The sequence below is a fragment of the Benincasa hispida genome, chromosome 9 (assembly GCF_009727055.1).
Source record: "Benincasa hispida cultivar B227 chromosome 9, ASM972705v1, whole genome shotgun sequence".
NCBI classification, from domain to species: domain Eukaryota; kingdom Viridiplantae; phylum Streptophyta; class Magnoliopsida; order Cucurbitales; family Cucurbitaceae; genus Benincasa; species Benincasa hispida.
In genome coordinates, this window is record NC_052357.1 from 49,109,433 (window position 1) to 49,123,909 (window position 14,477).

Here is a 14,477-nt window from a genome sequence, read left to right on the forward strand (position 1 = left end):
GAAGTACAATAGTTAATAAAATGCAATAGAAAAGTGACTCATATTACAAAGAAGAAGAAGACGATGAGAGGAAGAAGTATGAAGATAAACGAAGAACTTCTTCATTGAATTGTTGAAGATATCCAAATGGTTTATATTTTGGTGGATTTTGTGGGAACTCAAATGTGAAGATGAAGATTAGATGACTCTAAGGTTGGTCTTTTATTTATTTTTTTCCTTTTAGTTTTGGACTCGAGTAGTGAGCTTTTTAAATATGTTGCATAGTTTTAAAAAATGAGTTACTTGTATTTTTTCTTTAAAAAACGTACGTGTAATCACGTGTCAGATACATATTTGAAAAGTATCTGAAAGTATTGGTATCTGATACATGTCTGATAGTCTTTAGGTCAGGCCGTTTATGAACCAAAATGTTCGACGTTGTGTTCACATTTGTGGGAAGGAAATAAGTAAAAAAAAAAATGCAAAATTGCATAACAAAACTTATTACCAACAATGCTCCAAGTAGATTTAAAGAAACCCATAGAGTAACCATTTGAGCCAGGGGCCTTCCAACTCCTCTTCGAGTAACATAATACAAATCTCATTGTGAGTAATAGGTTGACAAAGCGCCTCACTACACCCACCTGGCCATGTGATTTTTTTTTTTTTTTTCTTTTTTAAAATTTTGTTTTAACCGTTCCTATGAGATGATTATTGGAATATTTCCATTTACTACTTGTTTGACGAGAGTGTGCATTATACTGGACTGTCAACTTTTTATTTTAAAGTTTTTCAATTTTAGAGAACACGTTTTTACTTATCATCACCTACCTAAGATTTAATATCATGAACGTTTTTTGGTATACTTAAATGTTGTAGGGCTATTTAGGTTGCCTCCTAAAATAGTTAAGGTGCGCACAAATTGGCAACGATACTCACTACTATAAATAAAAAAAAAAAAACGTTTATGATTATCTATTTTACCGTCTCATTTTGCCTTCACTTTATAATTTTTTAAAATATATTTGTTCACATGATATTTCAACAAAGAAATTTAGTTTGTCAAATGAACTTGATTTTGTATTAATTTAAATGTTAGGTTACAATCTTTATACTCCTATACACAATTGCCTGAGCATTGGTACTCTTATTCTCAAGCAAACTTGGATTGTTGACCTTATACGTTGGATTGACTTCCTAAACGATGTATGCTTTATATAACTGTAGACCACATAAGTGCGATTGAAGTTAAAGTCTATTTTGGTCACTCAGGAATCTTCCATCTTCAAGAGCTTAGATAGCTTGATTATTTGTTTATGAATTCTCTCTAAGTTCTTGTTAGAAGTTTCAATTTTTGAATATCTTGAACACGTGTGCTAAAGATATATTCTCAAAATTAGATTTTTTAGATTTAGAAGTTGTATGATCTTTGGAGTGGTTTTAGACCTTAAAACCGTTTTCTCCTCCAAAGTGTTTTTTTAATAAGTTATTTTCTAAATTCTCTCTAAATTTTTCTTAAGAGTTTTCAACGTCTAAATAGAAGGAGAATTCATCTATTTAATTAGAGAATTGGACTGTATAACATCAATTAAGGTTTCATTTGAGATTTTGGCTAAACTCCATTTCAATGTGACCTTTTTTTCCCCCCTATATCCTAAGATGCCCTCACGGCACATTTAATTACAATGTAATTAAATATTTCAAATCAAAGTTCAAATAGAAGAAATCTAAAATGAAAATGGTTTTTTTTTTTTTTTTTTTTACCATAATTTGGGTTGTTGCACTTGTTTCCCTTCATTTCGAAGGTTTCTTCTACAGTTCATTCGAGAAAACAACCAAAATCGTTCGCTTCCAGAATCCAATTTCAAATTCCCAAATCAGAGCGCAACGCCTGAACCTTTTTTCTCAAGACAATTTGAAGTTCGATTTATAAGGGCTGTTTGTCTGCCGAGAAAACGATGCAGAAAATGGCACAGGGATGGTTCACGCAAGGGGGTAGTAGTGGCAGTGATAATCAGCTCAAAACTTCCTCTTCCTTGCTCGCTGATTGGAATTCTTACGCAGAATCCCAAGCTGCTGATGATAGCACCTCCAGTTTGGGAATTGGATTCGATCTCGAAAGTGCTGTTAGGTCCGCCAATGAAACTGTTTCAGGAACTTTCAGCGTGTAAGTCTCTCACCGACCCCCATATCCATCTTAGTAAAGAATGTCAAATTTAATTTTGTATATCTTTTCTGGGTTATTTATGATACCGATTTTGGATCATTGCGTACTTGAGTTTTTGAGTAATAATCTGCTGAGTGCACTCATCCATGGCGATAGGTGTTGGGTAAATTTGCTGTAGTGTTGCTACTTGGCTATGTCTGTTACATTTTTCGTGAGCATGATTTGGTTGGCTTGCTACGGGGAAGTGTGGGAAATGTTCTCGACTCTTGGAGGCTTGAGTTGTCTTGTACTGTCATTTGGATATATTGAGAATTTCATTTAAGAATTCTGGATATCTAGCGTCTGAAATTTCATTTGAATTAGAGAGTTAAAAAGGGATCTGAAGTAACAAAGAATGTCACTAGAGGTTGCCAAACACAGCATGAAGAGAAATTCTGTTGAGGCCAAGGAGAATGTAAGTTGTAGATCTTGATTCCAATGTCTTCGGGTCTTGCCACTCTTATTCATCATGGTTATAGATCCTTGAGCTTAAAGGAGATCCATTTTATAGAAGGCTTCCACATGTGAAAGAACAAAGTACAACCAACTGGCTAATGCATCTACAGTTTACTAATGATGCAATATATTTTTGTTTGAATGTTGAGTTTTTTTAGTGGAATATTATGGTTAAGCTGTGTGATTTGATTCTTTTTATGATTACATTTCTTTTTGTATATATTTTTTCTGATTGTATATAACAGTATAGACTCATTTGCACCTTCAAAATACTTCTACAAAAGAAAACTTGAGGCTAGAAATGAATTCGTCTGAGAGCTTCACAGTAGTATTACTTGCTTCAGAAGGAAAGTTAGAACGATTTTCATATTATTTTACATGAGCCCTTCAAATATTCAGATCTGTTTTTTTTGGGATATTGTTCATCCTCAAGAAGTGAAACTGCACTTCCGGACTATCATCTAATGCCATAAATTCTCTCTTTTTTTTGTAAACTCATATCCATTTTGACACAAAGCCTTATTTCTACTCTTTACATTTTCTGACAGCCCCCTTTATTAATGTGATTGAAATGGTTTGCCAATTTACAAGATGACCTTGCTTATATGACCTCTAGACCCAATTGCTCAATAAGGACAAATGTGAGCGAGAATCAACGGCCTTGAACAAGATCTGCTATAACTGTATTCTTGATTTCTAAAGATGTGAGTGAGAATCATAATGAAAATAAATTGGAATAAAAAGGTATGGAATGTGAATCAAATTTATAATATTTTGTTTACTAAAATTATTTCAAAATCATAATCAAAATGAAGTGATCACCATTGTTTTTTATTACTAACATTTGAAGTAAAAATTAAACTAATTTGAGGGTGAACAATTTTGGCACTTCCCTCTAGATTTGAAGTCTTTGTGGCACTTGATCTTTGTTAAGATGGATGGGGCAGCGTTTCAAGGAGTGGGATTTTGAAATTGTTGATGATAGGAATGTCAGAATCCTCATAGGGCTATTTCTTGCCTAGGTTCTTAAGTTCCATCCACCACAGGATTGAGGATGAGGATGATAGCTGAGTTTGATATTGAGAAGATCATTGGCTTGGCCGCAGTTGTTTTTGCTTTTTTTTGCTTGGTTATTTGATTTTTATTATGCTAGGAATGCCTCTGTGAGGAATTCCTTATAATTTGTAATGGAAGAATGGAAATTGCTGGGTTTTTTTTTTTTTTGAAAAGGAAACGAGTCTCTTTATTAATAAATTTAATGAGATAAAAGCTCAAAGTAGAGGAGGGTTATACAATGAGCATAAAAACTAGGGTCTCAAGACATACAAGAACAATTTTGGATCATTTTACATGGTCTAGAGGGGGTAATAGCTCTTCTCAATCCTTAATTGATCGTTTCTTCGTTAACAAAGAGTGGGATGATCTTTTTGCCAACTCTAGGGTCTCAAGACATACAAGAACAATTTCGGATCATTTTCCTCTCCTGCTTGAAGCTGGTGTGATATTATGGGGACCATCTCCTTTTCGATTTTGTAATAGTTGGTTACTTCAAAAGGGCTGTTGTGATCAGATCAAAGAGGCAGTTGCTGATTTCAATGTTCAAGGGTGGACTGGTTTTGTTATAGATACTAAACTTAGACAGATTAAAGATGTGGTGAAAGTACTAATTTTGAGTCTGAAAGAAAGAAGGAGAAAAGTTTACTGTCAGAAATTGATTTTTTTGATGCTAAAGCTGAAGCTGATGATATTTCTGCTTTGGAAATGAATATTAGAGCTGCTGTTAAAGAGGAATTGCTGGACATATACCAAATAGAGGAAAGAAATTCAAGTAAAAAAAGTAAACTAAATTGGCTTAAATTGGGGGATGAGAATTCTAGTTTCTTCCATTGATTCTTGGTTGAAAAGGAAGAACCTTATTACAGAGTTGATTTCCAGCAATGGTTTTCCAATCTTCTCTTTTTGGGAAATAGAACAAGAAATTTTGGGTTTCTTCAACAATTTATATCAAAAGTGCCCTGATTATCGGTCAGTCCCCTTAAATCTTCAATGGACTCAAGTTTCTTCAGCCCAAAATCAAATTCTCAACGCTCCTTTCTCTTTAGATGAAATTAAAAGAGCCGTTGGCTATATTGGGGAAAAACAAAGCTCCTGGTCCAAATGGGTTCGTGGTGGAGTTTTTCTTGAAGAATTGGGATATTTTCAAAAGTGATTTTTAGAAACTGTTTAAAGAATTCTTCAAAAATGGCATTTTAAATGCTTAAGGAGAACTTCATTTGCTTGATACAGAAAAAGGGGACAGCAGTTTTTGTGAAAGATTTTAGGCCTATTAGCCTAACTAATTCAGTTTACAAGATTGTGGCAAAGGTCTTAGTAGAAAGGTTGAAAAGAGTGATGCCAAGTATCATTTCTCTCACTCAAAGTGCCTTCATCAATGGAAGATAGATTATAGACCCAGTGCTTATTGCAAATGAAGTAGTGGAAGAATATAGAATTAAAAAGAAGGGCTGGATATTAAGACTTGACCTAGAGAAGCTTTTGATCGAGTAGATTGAGATTTTTTAGAAAAAGCGTTGAATTTAAAAGGCTTCACTGCTAAATGGATTCAATGGATCATGGGGTGTGTAAAAATCCAAAGTTTTCAGTCTTTATTAATGGAAGGCCATGTGGAAGAATTTTTGCTTCTAGAGGTATTAGACAAGGAGATCCTCTGTCTCCTTTCCTTTTCCTTTTGGTTAGTGAACTGTTGAGTGTCCTTGTTGATGTAATACATGAGAAAGGGGATTATGAAGGCTTTTTTAGTTGGCATGGAAAAAGTTCATGTTTCAATCCTCCAATATGCTGATGATACATTACTATTTTGCAAAGATGATGACAAAAGTTTGAAGGCATTAATTAATGCCATTGATTTATTTCAATGGTATTTGGGACAAAATGTTAATTGGGAAAAATCTGCTTTATGTGGAGTTAATATTGATGAAAAAAGGGTGCTGGCCACTGCTTCTAGTTTGAATTGCAAAACAGAAACATTACCTTTTCTTTATCTTGGTCTCCCTCTTGGAGGGTATCCAAAAAATGTTTCTTTTTGACAGCCGATAATTGATAAAATTCAGAAAAAGTTGGATAGATGGAGGGGTTTTAATTTGTCAAGGGGAGGTAAACTCACTTTGATCAAGGCAGTTCTCTCAAGTATTCCAATTTATTACTTGTCTTCTTTTGCAATGCCTTCAAAAGTCATCTTAGAACTAGAAAAGATTATGAGAAAGTTCTTTTGGGAAGGTTCAGATGGATGCAAGATTAATCACCTTGTCAGATGGGAGTTAGTTTCCAAACAACAAAAACACGGAGGCCTTGGTTTTGGTGATCTAACCTTATCAGATGGAATCTGACCTGTTAACTTGAGCGGAAGCTTGAATTTGAGCACAGCTTGTTTCCAAGAAATCCAGATTCTGCTCTATTATCAACTTGCCTTGGAAATTTTCTTCTTAGAAGTCTCCTTCGAACGCTTTCTTCTAATGTAATGCTTTGGGAATGTCTTGAAAAGGTGCGAAGATTTTCTTACTTTTGAATGGCGTTTAGCCCTTGGTCGAGTCGCTCTAGTCACAGACTTGACCGAGGAGGAGATAGCTGCAAGAGGCCTAATTTTTCATTTACCACATCATTAAATCTTGAAATCTCATTGGGCAACAAAGGTGACTCACCGTATTCTTCTCTTTCCTCTCTAAATGTGACTCTTCATCTTCCTTTGTTGAGTTTATACCAGACTTGTTTCCCATCGCTGAGTCTTTTGCAGTGGGAAGAGATTTCCGATGAGAAGAAGGTGAGTCTCCGGCCAACTTCCCATGATCTTCCTTCATATTGAGAGCTGCAGAAGGATTCCTTGAGACTCTTGGCTTCGATTGAACCGAAGTTAGAAAGGCCCATTCTGGCTCCAAAACGTTCGAATCAACCCCTACATCATTTAAAACTTGATTTAATCTTGCTAAATCTATCGGGTTTGAAAAAACTTTAATGAATAAATCTCCTTGGACAACTTTAGGTTCTTCAAAGAGCTTCAATATCCCCGAAATTAAGGAAGAAATTACCACGATTTTCATCTCTCAATTCAACATTTCCCGGCATATAACCGCATAAATTTTGTCTAACCTTAATCTTAGCTTCCGAGCAGTTGATCATGTTCAAAGTATCTAGTGAAATGCTTTCAAGCCCTCCAAAATAAGCTCCTATTGCGTTAAAAACGCTATTGTTCCAATAATCAAGAGGCAAATTTTTTATGGAGATCCAGCCACCAAAACCTTTTACTACTTCTGGCCCACTGTGTCAAGCTATTCCATTTTTCGAAAAGAAGATGAAAAGGCCTGAACATCTGTCACTTACTCGGATTCTCAACCATCTCTTCCAGATTTCCTTAAGGGATTCTAAAAAGTGCCTTGTCTGCAAACAGAGGATTGATGATTACCCTGGTTTGAAAATAGTCCCTCCAAAATTTTTGAAAAGTCCTTCCAATCATTAAACACAAACAACCTTGATATAACCCACAGACTACTAAAATCTTCCTTGAACTCAACATTACTTTTATGTACCCAATAGGAGGATATGCTCTGTTTTATCGAAAAAGGAATGCTCTATTTTACTAATGCAGAAACAGGGGCCTGATGCTCCTTAGAAGTTGGGTGATTACTTTGAAGAAAAGCTTTTGTATCCTTATTTAGATATTCCATCACATTCACCTTAGCATTTTTTTGGAGGCAATGCCGGCAATTCAACCAACTCTACCCTCATCGACTTCCCAACCATTTCACCTTTTGTCCTAGTTAAAAAACCTTTCAGCATACCAGAGAACGACATCCAACCCTGAAGCTGCAGACCCATCGGCACATGAATAAATGATCGACCATCGGAAGCAGGCCAAACAACACATCTCATCACCCACCCTGAGATATCTTTCAATTTTGAGAGTTTTACAACCCCCATGTCATCTTTAGCTTTTCGAATAAAGAAGTTAGTGACTTACCCTGAAGTAGTTCTGAAATCCAATCCACAAACCATTCCAGGTGAGCCTTTGCCAAAGGAAGAACCTTTTTAAACTCCACATCTTCCACAAAAATTTTCCTTCGTCGAACCATATGCAGAAAAAAACCATTCACTTTGCAACTTTGGATTTCCATTCTAAGATTTGATAAAGGGACGATGGAGCAGGGATGGAATAAAATTCTGACCAGAGTGCTAATGATCGTTTAGATTTTTATTTGTCGGAGAAGAGAAGGTGAACAGAGATTAAGAGGAGGGGAAAGAGAGGAGAGCAAACCTTTTTGGCTTTAGATTTGGGAAATTGCTGGTTTTATTTTGCACTTTGTTGTGTTTCTATGGATTTCGCTTTGATCCTAGTGTTAATAGAGTGAAAATTTTGAACAATGGGTTCTTTATGTATTTTTCTTGCAAAATTTTCTTTTCCCTCTTGATATTGTCTCCATTTTTTTTTTTTAACTTTGAACCTTTCACCCAAAGCCCAAGGCCCAACCCTCTACTTGGAAGGGGCAGGCCAGAGATTATCCTGGAAAGACCATACTCTGTGGGCTGGACCAAGCTCCAACCACTTTCATGCCCCGTTCGGGTTACAAGCTCGCACTACTTAGCTTGGCATATTGTCTCCATTTAACCATTCTCTTTCTTATGATGTTATGGAAAGGTAGAATTCCAAAGGAGTTTAAAGTCTTTTCTTGGTTGGTTTCTAGATGGAGGATTAACATCGTGAATTTCATCCAGAGGCCCTCCTGATGTATTCAGTAATACCTCAAAGGAAATTCTTTGTCAAAGAATGCAGAATCCAAAACTGGAACCAGCAGCCATTTATATAGGCTGACATAAACAACCTAGGGGGGGATCGGTAAAAACAAATAACTAACTAACAGCTTATAAATAAAGCTGTAAAAATACTACTAAGAAGGGCGAAACCTAAGGACAAAGAATTATCCAACTTAATCAAGAAACAACTCCAAGAAAGAACAAGAAACCCAAGAACAAGCTAAGGACGATAGCCCTACATTGCCCTCTTAGTTGTTTCTTACCCTTATGATGTGTCATGTAAAGGAATGACCTCAAAGATCATAATCATGTCCTATTGGTGTGCCGTTTTGCTAGACTGATTTGGACAAGATTTTTAAGACCTCTAGAGTTGGTTTGTCTCCTCTGAGGTTGTGTTGTATTCTGTTTTATGAGATCTTAATTTACCTGCCCTTTCAAGAGAAAGGTTGATTGTTGTAGGCTGGAGAAGGTTGTTACATGCTAGAGTTTAGGTACTAAAGGGAGTAGAACTTGAAAGTTCATGACCAAACTTGTCTTTTAAACTAAAAAGAAAGTATTTTATAAAAATAAAAGTGGGGTTCTTGAATTTGTGAATTGTGGAGAATGTTATTCCCTCGGAAAAGAAAAAATTGTTCCTGAATCCTGACTTATGGTAAACACTAAACACCAACAATGAAATGCAGGAGCCAGCAGTTTGGAATAATTTTTAACCTATGGTTAACAACTCACCAACAATAGAATGGAGGAAGAATTTCTTTGTTTCCGTTCTTGATTATTTTTATTATTATTATTTTCCCCGATATGAAATAGAGAATCGACAAAAGGAACAACTTAAGGGCAAGGCCGCAAGGTTAGAGAGAACTCCTCCCCAAGGGAGAACTATAACAAAAAAGCCTTCCAATTTTTAATGATAAAGGCCAGGCGATAGAAATACCAAAAATCTTTGTGACGAGAGCTTCACCAAGAGGCCAAGTGATGTATAGTATAGACAAAAGAGTCTCCTAGTGATTCCTTATTTCCAAGTAGACCAGATCGGCAAATCATGGCCTTAGCCGCACAATCTCATCAAACCTTAGCCTTTCCTCTGAAGCAAGTTCTGGATAATCCCATCCTTCCCGTTCTTGATAAGTAGATATATCTTAGTGCTGTCATCCGTAATGGAAGATTTTGTAGCATTTTTCAATCTTTTGGAAAGAACATGTTGAATCAGAATCTTGAATATTTGCACTAATACCAACTAATACCCAGCCATAGTCAATTTTAAATGGCTCATCTCAAATTACATTTTAAACCCCTATAATTTTAAAACGTCAGTTTCTCGCATATGCCTCTCGATTACAGCTCAAAATAAGGGTACTGTTCACTAATTTTAGATAATTAGCATTTATGGATTTCATTCAGAAATCCTCCCTAGTCCCTTTTCTAACAAACTAGTTGCTTCCTCTTTATTGGTAGTATGTTGGGCACCTTAGAAATTGACCTATGGAAATGTATATGCTAGCATTTAGCGACTCCTTGTTACTTTGCAAATCCCTAAAAGTAGCCATATTCCATCTCTTTAGTGGCGTCTTCCTGGTCTTTAGTTACTGAGTAAATTGGAAACCTGGCCTGGCCTTCCTTGAATATTGCAGCTCTTCCACCAAAATTCAATAAGCAAAGAAAGGCGTGGTGCTTTTACTAAATGTATTGAAAGCTAGAAGGGCTCATAAAATAAACTGGAAATGGCTGGATGTTGTCCTACATAGTCTGCTAGCTTTAGAATATTGAAAATTTTCCAACCAATCAAATCACTTCTAAGGCACCGAAGCCAAAGTCTCAATTTCCTGCTACTAGAAATGCCTCTGGTCATGTAAGAAACTGGGCAAGAAATCCTTGAATTCACAGACGGGAATGATCAGCGAGGGTAATTTTTGTAGTATAACAGGCTTACCTTCAGGTCCTCCACGCTACAGCCTGCGGCTTCCAGATTCACTTCATTCCAAAGAAAAATAACACCAGCAGAAGCACAAAATGAGTATAACTATAAGGCCATCCGGTAAATACTTAAACTTCTAGAGGGGTTCTAATAGTATGATTGAGGAGGGAGGAGTTCCTCCTCAATCGGCCTTATGGGAAGAAGGGTCGCTTTTTATGGCTTGCTGGGTGTGTGTGATCTTATGGTCTTTGTGGGGTGAGTGGAATAATAGGACTTTTAGAGGGAGGGAGAGGGACCCTAGTGAGGTTTGCTCTCTTGTTCGCTTTTATGTCTATTTGTGGGCTTTGATTTCGAATACCTTTTGTAGCTATTTTATGACATTATTATGCATAGTTGGAGTCCTTTCTTGTAGAGGGATGCCCCTATTTGTGGGATTGGTTTTTGTATGCCTGTGTATTCTTTCATTTTTTTTCTCAATGAAAGTTGTTTCTATTGGAGAAAAAAAAAAAACCTTAAACGTCTTGGAGATTATTCACCAATCTCTAGAAATACATCCGAGAGAACTTGGGATTTTGTCCTAAAGGGACTATTTACGAATTTAAGGATATTATCCTTTATGATGCCTTCTTTTTGCCCTTTTTATTTATTTATTCACATCATTCACTTTGTTTAAGATGTGTAGCTTCTGATTGTTTTGTGTTTAATCCTTGTATAGGGTTTCTAAAGGAGTGAGAGAACTTCCTGGAAACTTCCAATCTGCCACTAGCAATGTTCCCTCAGGAAAAGCCCTGATGTATTTTGGTTTGTTTCTAGCAACTGGGGTTTTCTTTATTTTCATTGCGTTTACCATGTTCCTCCCTGTCATGGTTTTGATGCCTCAAAAGTTTGCCATCTGCTTTACCCTTGGGTGCTGCTTCATCATTGGATCCTTCTTTGTACTCAAGGGTCCAAAGAATCAGCTTGCACATATGTTCTCAAAAGAGGTACCCTTGCTAGATGTTTCTTTTATTACATTTCCATCAACACCCTCTCGGTATTTTAGTTGATTCTATTTTGTTATTTGTTCCTTTGTTTCATGATGCAGAGACTTCCTTTTACGGTGATCTTTATTGGTAGTATGTTGGGCACCTTATACGTTTCCATGGGGCTCCACAGCTATATTCTCTCCGTTATCTTCTCTGTATTACAGGTATTCAAACATAAGACCTCATCTTTCTTCATTATTGTACAAAATTTTATTCCCATCGGCCGTCAGTAACTTCCTACTTCTGAATAATTTATTTATTTTTTATTTTATTAGAAACAATGGTGGTTAAATAATAAGTTTAGTCCTTGAACTTTAAAAAGTATTTAATTGGTTTGTGAACTTTTAGTTTTGTATCTAAAAGACACCTAAACTTTAAAAATGTCTATTAAGTCTCCAACATTTTGAAGATTTTAAAAAGTAGCTGGTATTAGATTTGAGCATTAGCCTCTTTTCATTTCATCAATGAAAAGTTACATTTCTGTTTCCAAAAAAAAAAAAAAAAGTCTCCAACATTTTGAAAAATTTAAGAAGTAGCTGATATTAGATATAAAATTGAATTTTATGTCTAATAAGACTCGGAACTTGCGATTTAGTGTTTAGTAGGTTTATGAACTTTATTAAATGTCTAGTAGGTCAAGGGCAATTAGATACAAAATTGAAATTTCAAGGACATGTTGGACAGAAAATGAATGTCGAATCTATTAGACATTGTTTAAAAATTCAGGGACTAAATAGATACAAACTTAATAGTTAAAAGACCTATCAGACACTTTTAAAGTTTAGAGATCAAATAAACATCAACCTGAAAATTCATGGACGATAGGGTATGGTATGTTGTACACTATGACTAAAGAATTCAACAAAACCATTCTATTCTTAAACCCTTTTATTTTTTTGTTTTCTTTCCATACGAGCCAAAAAGTTGTCCTCACTGCACAATCCCACAAAATATTAGATTTATCTTCAAAACTTCCCTCCAGCCATAAATCCACCTATTGAGGAAAGTAAATGGACAAACCCAGCTCATTTAAGATGAAAAGCCAAGCCGTTTGAGCAAACTCACAGTGGTTGAAATGTGTGATCTAAGGTCTCCCTGTCTTAGTAGCATATAGGCAACAGAGCAAAGAGCCAAGAGTCTAGGAGGGAGCTTTTCTTTGCATCTTATCAACGATGTTCAAGCTTCTAAGATCACTGACTAAAAGAATTTCAGCTTTCCTGGGACTTAAAACCTCCAAATGTAGTCCATGAGGGGGCTTCAACTTTGCCTCGGGTGTTTTGTAAGGCGAACAAAGGCTGATTTTGCTGGAAAACCACCCGAAGCCTCTAACTTCCAATAAATCCTGTCTTGGTCTTTCCTAATTTGAACAGCATCCGGCTTCTCTGTGAATTCAGCCCATTTCATTACCTATCTATAGAATAATCTTCTCTTCCTAGTGGACATCATCCCAACAATCAATCAGCAGCAGTCGCCCCCTTTGCAGCCTTAATGCTTTTCTTTTTTCCAGTTGGTTTCATTATCACAAGGTTGCTCCAAAATTTGCTTGGTTCCGAGTTGTAGAATCCATTTTTAATCGCGTCATTTAGTGGGTCTGCTAGGACTTTGGGTCTCATTCTTGGGTGGGACATCAAGTACATGTATCTCTACCGATTAATGAATTTCTAAATGTTGGAGTAGATCCTAAATAGATTTCACTTCCTCGTAAATTTATCTTGAGTTGGGATCTTTTGGCACAACTTTATCCTAGTTTTGCTGAGACTTATCTAACTCTTTTGTATATGATTATATCCTCCTTGCTCACATAATTCTGCATGATATGCTGGCCAATTTCAACCAATAATATATTGATAGTGATGTAATTAAGGTATTAATGGTATATTAGTAATTAGTTAGGGAATTTGTCATGTTGTTTGGTTACAAATAGAGTGGTAAGTGAATTAGAATTTGAGAGTTAATCTCAAGAAGGGAAGGTCTGACTTCTATCTACCTCAAAACACTTAGTTTATCTTGTAGTTTTGATATTTTTATATTTCAATGAATTTGAGTTCTATCACGTATCTAATATCCATTTCCCATTTCCTGCTTTTTTGATCATACATGACACAATTAGTCCGAATTGAAACATTGTGATTCCTCCAGGTTCTTGCACTTGCATACTATGCTGTTTCATATTTCCCCGGTGGGTCTACTGGGATGAAGTTTCTGTCATCTGCTCTTACGTCTTCGGTAATGAAATGTTTCGGTAGGTGATCTCAACTCCAATGTGGCATTCACTAGGTGCACTGCAAATTTTTCTCCTGATTAGAGATCTATGTTAATGTTCGTAAAGTTTTGGAAATGATCCATAACATGTCGCTGAATGTATAAACCAAAAGTATTAGCAACAGGCGCCATTTTTCTGCGTTCTTTTCTGGTTGTTCTCATCCCCATCATAATATTGACTGAGTTATTCAGCAACTGTAGAGAGGAGGTCCATTAGTGGGACAAAGTTGTGAAGGCTTTGGGGCATTAATGATGTTATTTTCTGCCATCACAATTTGAGGGCAATAGAGAATGAAATTAGATTACTTCATCCAGCTGACTTTCTTATTATATATTGTCCATTCTTTTATGAAAAAGTTACCAAACTCTCTCATAAGGATTGTTTCTATATGAATTGATGGTAAATTGATAACTTATCTATTAAACTATGTTCGAATATAAGTTATTAAACTAATATGGTCGAAAAATTTATTTAAGTTGTAGTTATAGATAGATTTGAATCTCTTATGTTTTTGGTTGTATGATAATTGTATGTTTCATTAAGGAATAAATTCTGAAAAATAAACCTATTTAAATAGTCTCACACATCTTTATTACCAAATACAAACTGTCATCTTATATTCTCAAATGTTTTAGATTTCTAGACGGTAAATTTCATCTGCCACAATTGGAAAATTGCCCAAAATGAGCAAAAACTCTAAAAACTTCTATGAAATTGACCTTTTTTTAAATGATATATATATAATTTTTTGAAATGTGAAATACCTAACTTACCCTTAGTTATAAATGAACTGCTTCTCCATTTCTTTTGTGTTTCTTCTTATATTATCGA

General features: G+C 35.6%; 1 protein-coding gene across 1 annotated transcript; it reads left to right on the top strand.

The window, feature by feature from the left end:
- Positions 1 to 1,727: 1,727 nt before the first annotated feature.
- LOC120084681 (protein transport protein SFT2) lies at positions 1,728 to 14,059 on the top strand. Its single transcript, XM_039040489.1, has 4 exons — positions 1,728 to 2,146; positions 11,074 to 11,341; positions 11,443 to 11,547; positions 13,523 to 14,059. The coding sequence occupies exons 1-4, from the start codon at positions 1,938 to 1,940 to the stop codon at positions 13,631 to 13,633; spliced, it is 693 nt and encodes a 230-aa protein (XP_038896417.1). The 5' UTR covers positions 1,728 to 1,937; the 3' UTR covers positions 13,634 to 14,059.
- The last annotated feature ends 418 nt before the right edge of the window (positions 14,060 to 14,477 follow it).